This window comes from Eleutherodactylus coqui, chromosome 1 (assembly GCF_035609145.1).
Source record: "Eleutherodactylus coqui strain aEleCoq1 chromosome 1, aEleCoq1.hap1, whole genome shotgun sequence".
NCBI lineage: Eukaryota > Metazoa > Chordata > Amphibia > Anura > Eleutherodactylidae > Eleutherodactylus > Eleutherodactylus coqui.
The window spans coordinates 242,357,501-242,371,107 of NC_089837.1; the positions used below are offsets into that span (position 1 = coordinate 242,357,501).

The following is a 13,607-nucleotide window of genomic DNA, read 5'->3' on the forward strand; positions in this document are numbered from 1 at the left end:
TAACCACGAACAAGTCAGTGAGTGTTTTTTTTCCGCATTCACACTGAACGATTATCACGCAAATTCGTTCGTTTAAACAAATTTTAAACGATTGTCGTTGCGTGTAAAAGGGCCATTACATGAAAAGGAATCCACAGTATCTCTTGTGAAAGAGTGAACAATAGTTTACAGCGTGTAAATGAAGGATATCATAAAAGCCTAACCAATCTGATGTCGATGAAGCCACTCTCATACATGTGGCCGGCAAATCGCCGTGATTTTGATTGCAGCGTTTTGTCGCGATTTTACTTTCGTTTTCAGATGCTGGTTTCTGCGTCCGACAGTGGGTTTTAGGGCACCCTATCATTGTATTAGGTAATTATGTGCTCTAAATACGGTAAAACAGAGCAGGCATTGCTCGAAAATCACAATGTTAGAAAACGCCTTGTTCGAGCACATGTTTGCGAGGCCCCAATCAATGGTAGCGTTATACCGCAATTACCGCGCCTGTGTGAGATGGCCCTGAGGCTCCAGCATTCTTCCTTTGAAGGAAGCCCAGTGTGATGATGAAAGGTTTCTTTACTCATGAAGGTAAGACTGGATGTCTGCAGGCAGGGGGAGCAAACACTTCTAGGCAGTAGGGTATAAAAGAGCCAAGCATGACTCAGGAGCGGGATCAGGGGAAACCAAGGGGCAACACTCCAGAGGTGTAGAGACCTGAATTTGTGGAGTTTCCATGGACGCTATGAGGTATTAGAACATACTGTGTATATTAAATTGACTGTAAGTTGAAGGAACTATAAGATTTGTTTATATAAGATGTTGTAACAAATGTATCTCTGCTGGTGATGTCTATTGTTACAGTAACAGCTGGAACATTACATAACATACACTTCTATACACTCCCTTTTGTATTCCATGTATTGCACCTAATCGTAGAATCTAATCCAGTAAGATATTTCTGGATATAAAGATATAAAGATATAAAGGCCCGTTTAGACACAATGATTATCACTCAAAATTCGCTCAAAAGCCGTCTTTTGAGTGATAATCGGTGTGTGTAACCGCTCTGACACCGCGCAGTTTTCATTAACCAGTCACTGATCGTTGTCTCAGGGATTCACAGCGGAATACAGCTGATACTATTGTTTCAGCTGTATCCCACTTCCTGATAACAGGCTGGGTGTGAAGAACAGAACGGTCCAGCTCTCCTCTCCACACCTGGCACGGAGCGCTCAGCTATATAACAGTCAGGCACTCTGTGCAGAAAACATCTGGATGCAGAAGACAAGGTGGGACACCCCACTTGTCTTCTGTATCCTCAGGTCCGAGCGCCAGGCTGTATAACAGCTGGGCGCGTTCGGAGCGGGGGAACAGCTATAAGCAGAAGACAAGTGGGGACACCCCGCTTGTCTTCTGCATCCTCCGCTGGCAGTGCAAGATGATCGCTCAAAAGTCACTTGAGTAACATCTTTTTAGCGATTATGGTTGCGTCAAACCAGCCTTTATTCACATGGGTGTTTTTTACATCTGAGTTTGTAACTGAGTAAATGTGGACCTGCTAAAATCAATGGGACTGTTCAGACAAGTCATTTTCTTTTCATGGACCAATGGTCCGTGTGGCAAAATCCCAGCATATTCTATTCTGAATAGAAAATTGCAACAGCCACATCTGTACATCGGACAGCGCACAGGCGGGGTGTCCTTGTGCTGTCTAATGCGCTTCGCTCCCGGGAATCGCAGGCGAAACCTGCACACGAACATTGGAATGGGGTCTAACAAATGGGCTTCCTCCACTGGTTAATTTTGGTTGTGAGCCATAAGGGCTGCTTGATTTTAACGTCCAGGCTCTGTCCAAGTTTGAAACTAACCGAAGTTGGACAGAACTTGGACTCATTAAAGTCCATGTGTGTATTCGCATGTGCATTTTTTTTTAGAATCTCCTATTCTGGTGAAATTCTTGGATCAGAATCAATGGCAGCATAAAACTTCTGGAATGCACTTGCATGACACTTGTGTGTTAGGGTGTATTCACATTCTGTTCCGCTTTTGGAGCAGAGGAACTAAATTCAAATGGAAATAGATGTCTCCTTCTTTTAACCCATTGATTTCAATGGGTTTTCAAAAAATCCGGAAGCAAATAGAAAGCTTTCAGTTTGCTTCTGTTTTGTTTAGTTAAAAAAGTTTTTAATCTTTTTAAGACCTATTGAAATCAATGGAGGAAAAAAATAAAAGGGTTATTTCCATTTTAATCCACTTTCTCTGCTCCAAAAATGAAACAGAGACACGTAGTTATGACTGTTAAGTACTAACGCAGATGTGAACCCACCCTAAAAAATGCAAAAACTGATAGAAAATGCACAGAAAGTTGCAGTGAAATTGGTCAGTTTTTCACTGACCTAAGTTGCAGTGATCCGTGTGAATAAGGCCTTACAGGATGAATGAGTGATGACAACCTCTGTACAGCGCTACGGAATATACCAGCAATGAAAGTAATAACAGTAATTGGCCTTTACCCGTGAACTCCAGCACTATCCCGTGTATCTAGTGTTTGTGACTCAGCTGTTCCCAAATAAGTGATTGGCCCGTTGGTCCCAGTTGTTTTCCCCAGTTTATGCTTGGCTGCGGACAGCTGTAAGGTAAGGAGGTTATTATGTCTGTGCTGGGTGCCGCCGCCAGTCTTATTACTGTTATTGTGGTGATACTGCTAGATCTGGCAGGGTTCATGGCTTTGGAAATGCTAATACAATAAGTAGACATCTTCCTTGCCTGTTATAACCATTGAGCTTTTTGTCTGGGTTAAGAAGCAGGCCTAAAATCCCTTGAGGAAAGACAGGGAATTCTTTACATTCTTTAGAGGGGAAAGGTTATATCTGAGGGAATAGCAGCCGGCTCACTATGAAGTAGACTTACATATGCAGAGAGAAATCTATCAATGTTTTCCCTCTTTTTTTACCAAGACATATGGGAATCCAAGTAAAGAGTAAATCTGTTGTGTACTGTAACAATTAATTATATAAAATACTCTGGTAAATTCCATTTTTAGCCCTTTCAAAACCAGAGATTTTTTAGTCTATTTTCTTTTTATTTTCTCTTCGCTCCTTCCTGCATGTCTCCGTGTCTTTTGAATAGCAGCTTAGGGCTTGTTCACATTTATATTAGAGCTTCCTATCTGAATTTAATCTTCCTGTTCAGTTTTTGGAACATAAATACACAATTACCTGGATTCACAAGGGGCATCAGCGTTTTTGCGTTCGCCCGGCGGTGACATAAAAATGCAAGAACGGGCGCACAAATCTAAAGTTTGTGCCCCCGTTCAGACGGCCCTGGCCTGGCGCATATATGCCGAGGACACAATGCCGTTGGGCGGGGGAGACAGTTTAGCTCTGCTAAACTGTCTCCCCCTTGCCAGCTCACTGCAAGGGAAGGGGGCGGGAGCTAGTGTGCTAAGCTCCAGCCCCCTCTCCACCCCTTGTCACAGCCAGCAATGGTAGGGAGCAGAGAGGAGCAGGGAAGAGGTGGGAGTTTAACAGACACGCTGCTAAACTCCCTCCCACCCCCCTACTTCGGCAGCTGTCGTAAAAGCGTAAAAGCGCCCGGCCGAAATGCACTGTCTTGGATGGCTGGGCACTTTTACGCCATGGAAATAAGCCCATGTGAACTGATGCATTGTAAACCAATGTCTCAGAGGGGCAGCGTTTATCGGCCAAGCATGAAAACCCAGCCGATATACGCCCATGTGATTCCAGCCTTAAACGGTTGTTTTGCCACCATTGATCTCAATAAATTACAAGAACAACAGAATACTTTCAACTTAGCAGTGCTGTTTTCTCTGGGAAAAAAAATGGAAGCATAACGGAATGGAAGTAAACTGAATGCATTAATTGTTTTAACCCATTGAAATCGATGCGGGAAAAACTGAACCATTTGATTCAATTTTTCTGCTCCAAAAACAGAACAGAGAGATGTATTTCAGACGGAAAGCCCTAACGCAAATGTGAACAAGCCCTCATTAACCACTTAGTGACCGCCCCATTGCCTTTTTACGTCTTGGCTAAGTGGGTTTTAATCCTTTAAAAACACGCTTGCTCTGGGGATTAAAGCCACGCGGGCTGTGAGCGTGACAGCTGTCTGCTGTGAGTTGCCAGAGGTAGCCGAGAGCATGAAGCTGTCATGGGAGGCCGCAATATACACATAAAGGTAAATAGAAAGTGAAAAAAAGTTAAAGTTTTAGCTCACATCGGATCCATGAGGGGAGCCGAAACTGCTCATCTCCGTCCTCCCCAGTGTCCCGCAGCATTCTGGCTCTTTCAGGACCTTAAGTTGCCTTCTGCGCGCCTGACGTCAAACTCCCTGCCCCTGGCTAGCATGAGTAGCCGAGAGCAAGGAGATGGCCAATGGATGATGTAAAAGTTAAAAAAAAGTTAAAGTTTTACCTCCCGTTACGGATCGGATTCATAACAGGAGGTGAAATTACCTAAGGCCTCCAGCAATGTTCCCCAACGGGCTCCTTATCCGCGGACCTTTGCCCAGCTTCGGTGCATTCGCCTGTCGGCAAAATTTAAAATCTCCTTTCTCCTAGTTACGTCAGGCAGCCGAGAGTCTAGAGCAGTGACTTTACCCAGTGGATAAAGGCGATCACTTAAAAGTTAAAAAACAATTGAAGCTTAATGCTCCTTTCGGTTCGGGCCCCGTTCTGCTTACCGACATAAGATTAGGGCCACAATGGGTATGTTTCTGAACACAGGACAAACAGGGGGATCCATTTTGGGGTGTAAAACCTCATTTTCATGGGCACTATAGAAGAAAAATATGTCTTTAAAATGACATATTTGCATAAATAAAAAATTTATTTTTTCTCGTCTAAATTTTATGCGCTCCTGAAAAAAAACTGTGGGGTCAAAATACTCATGACCCCCCTCAGTGAATACGTTAAGGGCTCCCACACGCTTGTGTTTTTTTTAACGCTGAGTTAATACCGCATTTTTTTAACGGGAATGTCAATAGGACTTTCTAATGTTAAAAACGCATCGCACAAAAACTTGTGATGCGTTTTTAAAATTAGAAAGTCCCATTAACAATCATGTGAAAAAAGCAGCGATATTGTGTGAGAAAAACGCTAGTGTGCAGGAGCGCTTACTTAGATATTCAAAACCTTTATAGAGTTATTCTATGTTAAAGTGACATGTCAGATTTACAAAATTTGGCTTCGTTACTAATGCTGGATTCACACAGGGTGGATTTGCCGCAGAATTTCTGTGCGGGAATTCGCTGCGGCAAATCCGACTGCAGCCGCTAATCCCGGGATTAGCCAGTCATGTGGACGAGATTTGTAAAAAATGTCGTTCATGCGGGGCAGCGTATCCATCGCGACAAAGACGGCAGAAGCCGGCACAGGTTCCCGTGACAGAGCATGCCCATCCTTTTATTTTTTCTGCTGCAGCCGCGCTCTCCTCTATGGGAGAGCCGGCTGCAACAGAAAAGCATGTGACGAAGCCACTCCAAAACCTGCGCTTTCCCGGCGGTAATTTCTTGCATTGTTTCGCTGCAGTAAAACCGCAAGATTTCCACCGAGAATATGACCCGTGTGACCCCAGCCTAAGGGGTTAACCAGAATGACTATGCAAAGTGATATATTTGAGCACACAGCCCCAAATTTGTTATGTCATTGTTGTATCCTTAAAGGGGATTTCCCACTACTTAAAATTGATTCACAACCACCATTCTGTTTGTGCTGAGCAGGACATGTGACTGCTGCGGCCAATCACTGACCAAAGCAGTGACCTTCTTTAGCCAATGATTGGCTGCAGCAGTCCCATGTCAGCAGCCACCAGGAAGTATAAAGTGGTTGTGAAGCAATTTCAAGTAATGGGAAAATCCCTTTAAGAATATTTTTTGTCTGATTCTAAATTGATTGGAGCATTGGTTCTATATGATTCCTTGATGAACCCAGCCAAAAGTAGGGGAAACATACTGGAACTTTTTGGGGCCATTTAGAGCTTTAGGTTTTTGGATATAAGTATGGATATTGTCCTTTTGTGTTCGAGACATATGGGTGCTTTCACACAGGTGGAATTATTCAGCAAGAACGCTGTGGAATTAGCATTACTGCCTAATATTGAGCACCAAAATCTGCAATGCTAACTTGCTGATTCTGCAAGCAGTTCTGCATCAAAATCTGCTCTGAGACATGTGGATTTTGGTGCAGAATTCTGGGACATCATATTCTGCAACATTGTTGCGGAATAATTCCACCCATGTAAAAAAAACCTTAAAGGGGTTGTCTCGAGGAAGCAGTGAAATTTTTTTTTTTGCCCAGTCCCCCTTATTAAGCATACATTACTAAGCCCCCCTGTAAATGACTTTTCTAGCTGGTTTGTACTTACAGTTCCAGCATTTCAGCAACTTATAAAAAGTTTCCCCAAGATGGCCGCCGTCTCTTTTCCCGTCGCTTGCTGTAGCCCGACGTGCGCGCTTCCGAGACGCTACCAGCTGTGTCTCCCTGACAACCAGACGCCCCCGCAGCCACCGACCGGACCCCGGGATTGAACGCGGCTGACCAGTCACCCACCGCCAGGCAGCAGGTAACCGGCGCTAGGCCCCGGCTCCCCCGCGCTAGCCCCGGCTTCCCCGCGCTAGCCCCGGCTTCCTTGCGCTACGCCCGGGGCCACAGCGGCAGTCAGTCACGCGTCACCCCCGTCAGTCCGTCACCCATCACTTACCTGGGCGGCTGGGCTGGGCGGCGCGGCTGGGCTGGGCGGCTTCTCGGCACGGCTTGGCGGCTCTGCACCTTCCTCTAAGAGAGGATGGTAGCAGAATGGCCGCTCCAGCGCGCTCCCAAGAAGATACAGCTCGTCTGCGCATGCGCAGAAGAGCTGTAGCGGCGAGCACACTAAAGCGGCTCGTGCTCAGAGCAGAAGACCGGACTGCGCAAGCGCGTCTAAAAAAGCAAGCCGCCAGCAAATTTAGACGGAACCATGGAGACGAGGACGCTAGCAACGGAGCAGGTAAGTGAATAACTTCTGTATGGCTCATATTTAATGCACGATGTATATTACAAAGTGCATTAATATGGCCATACAGAAGTGTATAACCCCACTTGATTTCGCGAGACAACCCCTTTAAGGCTGCGGTAACATGGGGCAGAATGACCTCAACGGGACCGCACGGAAGTTCCGCAAGATTTCCGCGGCAGAAAAGCAGCTTCAAAGGACCATCCCCTGTACAGAGAGAAGAAAGAAATGTCAGGTATGCTCGAATGCCGGCGGGGCACAGGGTCGAATTCCGCTGCGAGCTCCCACCAGCAGAATCCAACCCGGTCATGTGCAGACGGCCTTAGGCCGGTCTCACACAAATGGATTGTAATTGCGGATTCCATGAGCGCTTGATCAGCAGTAATACACAGATCAATCAAATGCATTGGATTACGCAGTTCAGCTCACATTCGTGGGTCGCTATTACGTAATCCGCTCACAGGGAATAGAACGCAGCATGTTCTTTTCTACCGTGGAATCTACAACATAGAGTCCATTGTTCTCTATGGTCACAGATATACCCGCAGCCCATACACAATTACATATTATATATAAACAAAAAAAGGTATATTGTGCTTGACTGTCTGTGTGAGTACACGGCCATACGCAGTAAATTACATGCCTGTAAGCATGGTTAGCCTAAGGCTGCATTCACATGAACGTATATCAGCTCAGTTTTCACGCCGAGCCGATATACGTTGTCCTCATGTGCAGGGGGGGGAGGCTGGAAGAGCCCAGGAGCAGGAACTGAGCTCCCGCCCCCTCTCTGCCTCCTCTCTGCCCCTCTGCACTATTTGCAAATGGAGAGAGGCGGGCCGGGGGCGGGGCTATGTTCCGAGAAATAGCCCCACCCGCAGTCCGCCTCTCCCCATTACAAATAGTGCAGAGGGGTGGAGAGGAGGCAGAGAGGGGGCGGGAACTCAGTTCCTGCTCCTGGCTCTTCCATCCTCCCCCCCCCCCCTGCACACGAGGACAACATATATCGGCTCGGCGTAAAAACCGAGCCGATATACATTCGTGTGAATTCACCCTTAGGCTGTGGATTTTGAAGCTTTGTGTACTAGGTCCCTCAGGCCAGCTTCATACGGGTATATTTGCGCGCATATTTAATTTTAATGGTTACATCCATATGTATTGCTCTGCGCATTTCGGTCACGCAAAAAAAGAACGCAGCATGCTTTTTTTTCCTGCGCAGCAAAAGTCCCTATTTAAGTCAGTGGCGATGCATGAAACTCTGCGCAATTGTGCAGGAAGAAGAACACATCTTGAACTCATTAGACTTTTATGGCTGGGAGCATCACTGCATATTTATTTGTGTGCACAAAGAGTACAGTAAATTAGTCCAATGCACGTGCATTCCTCAAAAACGCTACGCTCATGCGTGCACAAATATGCCTACGCCCATATGAAGCTGGTCTTATGCGTTATTCACACTGAGCCATTGAGATGCAGTTTTGCTGCAACTATACGGACAACATGATATTTTTTGGGTGCAGTTTAACCCTTTCCAATCCAATTTGTATCCTGGTTTTCCTAGGGGGCTTACTCTTTTTCTGCCGTTATACAATAGCGCTATCTGCTGGCTAAAGCCAGTACTGCATGAAGTGAAACATTGAATAGGCTCTGACAGCAGAGAGGCTGGCAATATACAGAAAGAGAACCCTGACGGACGTCTTCCAACATCGGAGCTGTACAGCCTTAAATAATAAAGTCGTCAGTGAATTGGAAAAGGTTAACTGCACCTCAACCTCCTCATGTGAATAGTGTAGCCTCTTTCTATAGAAGCCTTACGGTACATTCACGTGGGACATGTTCTCCGCGGTAGATAGTCCGCATCCACTGGTTTCACTGCATATTTCATGCATCCCATTTGAAGGGGTGAAAATCTGCATCATAGATGTATATCCATGGTAAGAAAAATGCAGCAGATATGCTACTTGTGGACAAACCCTCGTACTAGATATAGATGGTGTTGTCTGCATTAACATCCCACATGTGGCTTTACTGTGACATGCTGCGATAAAAAAGTAAATGCAAGTGCATCAAAATACAAGCCAAATCGCGATAAGACCATCTGCAGTTTTTGATAAAGTTTTTACCACACAGCAACTGCCTCGTCTGAATAAACCCTTAACTATGTGCCAGTATTAGGCCTGCAACACGCTGACTGCCCTCACAGTGACTCTATATGCTGACTGCCCACACAGTGACTCCGCACACTGACTGCCCGCACACTGGCTGTCGCACGCCGACTGCCCACACAGTGACTCTACACACTGACTGCCTATGCAGTGACTCTACATGCTGACTGCCCACACAGTGACTCCGCACACTGACTGCCCGCACACTGTCTGCCGCAGGCGGACTGCCCACACACTGGCTGCTGCACACTGACTGGCCACACAGTGACTCTACACGCTGACTGCCTACATAGTGACTCTACACACTGACTGCCTACGCAGTGACTCTACACACTGACTGCCTACGCAGTGACTCTACACACTGACTGCCTACGCAGTGACTCTACATGCTGACTGCCCACACAGTGACTCCACACACTGACTGCCCGCACACTGTCTGCCGCAGGCGGACTGCCCACACACTGGCTGCTGCACACTGACTGGCCACACAGTGACTCTACACGCTGACTGCCTACATAGTGACTCTACATGCTGACTGCCCACACAGTGACTCCGCACACTGGCTGCAGCAGGCTGACTGCCAATATACTGGCTGCCGCAGGCTGACTGTCCACACACAGGCTGCCGCACGCTGCCTGCCCACACAGTGACTCTACACGCTGACTGCCTACGCAGTGACTCTACACGCTGACTGTCTACGCAGTGACTCTACATGCTGACTGCCCACACAGTGACTCCGCATGCTAACTGCCTGCACACTGGCTTCCGCACGCCGACTGCTCACAGAGTGACTACACGCTGACTGCCCACGCAGTGACTCTACATGCTGATTGCCCACACAGTGACTCGGAACACAGACTGCCCGCACACTGGCTGCCCATACACTGGCTGCCGCAGGCTGACTGCCAACACGCTGGCTGCCCACACAGTGAGTCTGCACGCTGACTGCCAACACAGTGACTGCCTACGCAGTGACTCTACATGCTGACTACCCACACACTGACTGCCTACGGAGTGACTCTACATGCTGACTGCCCACACAGTGACTCCACACACTGGCTGCCGCAGGCCGACTGGCCATACACTGGCTGCCGCAGGCTGACTGCCCGCACACTGGCTGCCCACACAGTGAGTCCGCATGCTGACTACCCACACAGTGACTCTACACGCTGACTGCCTACGCAGTGACTCTACATGCTGACTGCCCACACACTGACTGCCTACGCCGTGACTCCACATGCTGACTGCCCACACACTGACTGCCTACGCCGTGACTCTACATGCTGACTGCCCAGAGAGTGACTCCGCACACTGGCTCCCACATGCTGACTGCCCAGACAGTGACTCTACACACTGACTGCCTACGCAGTGACTCTACATGCTGACTGCCCACACAGTGACTCCGCACACTGGCTCCCGCATGCCGACTACCCACACAGTGACTCTACGCACTGGCTGCCGCACGCATGTCCTAATTCTTGTCTTTAAAGCTAGTCTCTCACATAGGCATTTGTAAAAACGCTAGCTTGACATAACAGTCTAAGGAAATCCAAATCAGTTAGATTATTTTGGTCGCAGATCACAAGCGGCTTTTCCCATGAAGGCATGATTATAAGTGACATGTGACTGCGACTTGTCTGTGTGTGGCTGTTTATTTGACAGCCAAATTGCAGCTCTGACAGCGGTGCGCCAGCAAGCCTCACAACTGTCTTTCTATCACTACTAAGTACCAACCCCCTTGTGGATGGTAGGCGTGTGATTAGGTATAATTAGTAGATTGCACCTGTGCATCCTCCCCCATGTAGCGTTGTGGCTTGTATATGCTGCTGGGAATTTGCTTATGGATCAGTAAGTGTGGGCTTTTGTGGATGTAATTAGTGCTTTTTAATGTGCGTATTTTGGCCAGTGCCTTATGTTTGTCATCTCCTGCAGTTTGTAGTGTTGGGGAAGAAGTAGTAGTTTGTGTACTACACATGGAAGCTGCTATGGGGGGCTCCACCCCAGCATTGTGCACATGGTGGCTGGGAACCGGTGTGTGACCTGGCCTTGTATCACTGTGTTCCCTCTTTCTGGGACCTAAGTTCCATTTTTTAGTGTTCCGTGGAATCTGATGTGTTCTCATTCTTTACCATATAATGTTCGTGAGAAGACCCTGCAAAGCTTTCTCTACAGCTCTGTGGTTAGTGTGAAAAGTGCAGAATTTCCGTTTTTTGGTTTTTTTTCTTCTTCTTTTTGAATACAGATTGTGATTGCAAGTCAAAAGTCACTATTCCCTTTTCAAACTAGTAAAGTCTAGCAGCTCGTTCGAGTGAATTCATACATCACATTTTGGAAAGTACAGATTGGGGTTTGCTAAAGGGGTTATAACAAACCTCATTTCATCATAGCATAAAAAATGTGCAGTATATTCTAACAGTGGAGCGTCTTCATTGCAGTTAAAGCCATTAAGTTTTGCAGATTCTGGTATAAACTTTCAGGCGGGTAAATTAGTGTCTTTCTGATTGGTTTAATGCAAGCGTATAGAAATATGTCCGTATTGCATATCTGTATTATAGAGGTGTTCCAGATAACATCCGTATTCACCGTCGTGAAGCTTTATTTCTAATAGTCAAATATTGATCAGAATTTGCCCAATAGAAAAACAGAGGTAAATACGGCAAAAGTAGGTCATGCTGCGTTTTCAAACTAATGCCATGTAAATAGATTTACGTTCGCTCCGCGTTACGGTTCCCTCAACACTAAAACCCGCTCGTCCTAAACCTGCCTTATGCAGTGTGTAACCCTTAGGGGTATTTACCACATAAGCACAGATGGCATAAATGATAGATATGGATGACACCTTGTTCTAGGATCCTAAGACCACCTTCATGCCCAGCATAATGCCTCATGTCAGCAGGCGTTTTTTCACCATGTATGACACATGCACGTGATACGTCGCGATACTTTCATTGATGCATGCACACTGGTGTGGACACTATGGATATGCTAGAGAAATAAAACGCAGCATGCTGTATGTCTCTGCATACATATTCAGCGAGAGCCCTGTACACTTGTATGAAATGCTGTTCATATGCAATACATTGCGTAAGGCGATGTTTTCATACGCATCCCCGCTTAGACCAACAGGCAATTAACCCTTTCCAATCCACTGTCTGACGTCTAAAGACATTCTGATTGAAGGCTGTACAGCTCTGATGTCGGAAGATGTCCGGCAGGGTGTTCTTACTGTATATCACTGGCTGCTCTGTTGTCGGGGGGCCTCTCCACCATGTCACATACCGCAGTACTTGCACTAGCCAGCAGACGGCGCCATTGTTTAATGGCAGCAGGAGAAAGCCCCCGAGGAAACCCTGAATCCAAAATTGGATTGCAAAGGGTTAAAGGCACAATATGCATGTCTGTGTGCGTGATACGCTGGAATGTCCAGTGCTATATGCATTCTCTGCTGGCAGAGCGCATGGTTGTAAAATATTTTTCACGTGGTGCGAGAACTTCCCATGACAAATCCACAGTATTTATCAAAAACTCTGGATTCTCGATCTGCAGCGTGTGTATTTATGGATATCAACTCTTGAAATGCAAGAACTAAAATCTGCAGCAGATCCACAACAATATTCGCGACATTTAGGTGCAGGTGTTCTGCTTCGGACCACCTGCAGTGAAGACACTGTGTGAGCTGGTGGGCTTAGGATGAGGGTCCCCTCTCCCACCTCTTAAGCTTGAGTTCCCACGGGAAGCTTTTCTAAAGGAAATCTTGCGCTTTTGCCGCAACGAAAAACCCAAGATTTCAGCAGGATAAGTGCAGCTCCAAAACCCGCAGCACTTAGCTGCAGGTTTTGGAGCGGCTTCGCCGCATGCTTTTTTTGTTGCGGACGGCTCTCCCATAGAGAGAAGCAAGACTGCAACGGAAAAAAAAAAAGGATATCCTGTGTCCCAGGAATCCGCGATGCAGCGACTGATTGTCCGCCCCGTGTGGACGAGATTTTTGACTAATCTTGTCCACATGTCTGGCTAATCTCGGGATTATCGGCCACTGGTGGATTTGCCGCAGGGAAATTCTGCGGCAAATACGCCCCGTGTGAACCCAGTCTTAGAGCTGAACCACTTTCATGGAAGCTGTGTAGCACAAGATGCTCAGCCGCTGCAGTAAAACCAGACACCTATCAGAGCCTGGATGTTGTGGCCATTGAAGAAGTGAGGGCGGCCTCACACGTATGCGCAAAAAAAAGCATGATAGTGTGACTTTTTGTGCAGTGAGGGTTGCATGATCGTGTGCGACTCTGTGCATTTACTCAGCCCGTAGAATCGCGGCAAATCGCAGCATGCTGCAAATTGAATCCTGCAAGTGGAGAATCGCTATGATTCTCCGCTCGTGGACGCTGCGGCTGTGCTTTTCATAGCAACACTTTGGAAAGCTTCAGACAGCGTGGTTCACCGATGCTTTATCGCCGGC

General features: G+C 47.0%; 1 protein-coding gene across 3 annotated transcripts in view; it reads left to right on the plus strand.

Moving 5' to 3' along the window:
* DSE (dermatan sulfate epimerase) overlaps positions 1-13,607 on the plus strand; it is a 47,302-nt gene that overhangs the window by 9,495 nt on the left and 24,200 nt on the right. Inside the window, exon 1 of one of the 3 annotated variants that reach the window (XM_066607277.1) lies at positions 709-729. The exons of the other annotated variants lie outside the window; for them this stretch is intronic. Within the exon in view, the coding sequence (XP_066463374.1) occupies positions 716-729 (14 nt within the window). The 5' untranslated portion in view covers positions 709-715. Of the gene's footprint in view, positions 1-708; positions 730-13,607 lie in introns of those variants that run through there. 3 annotated transcript variants of the gene reach the window in all.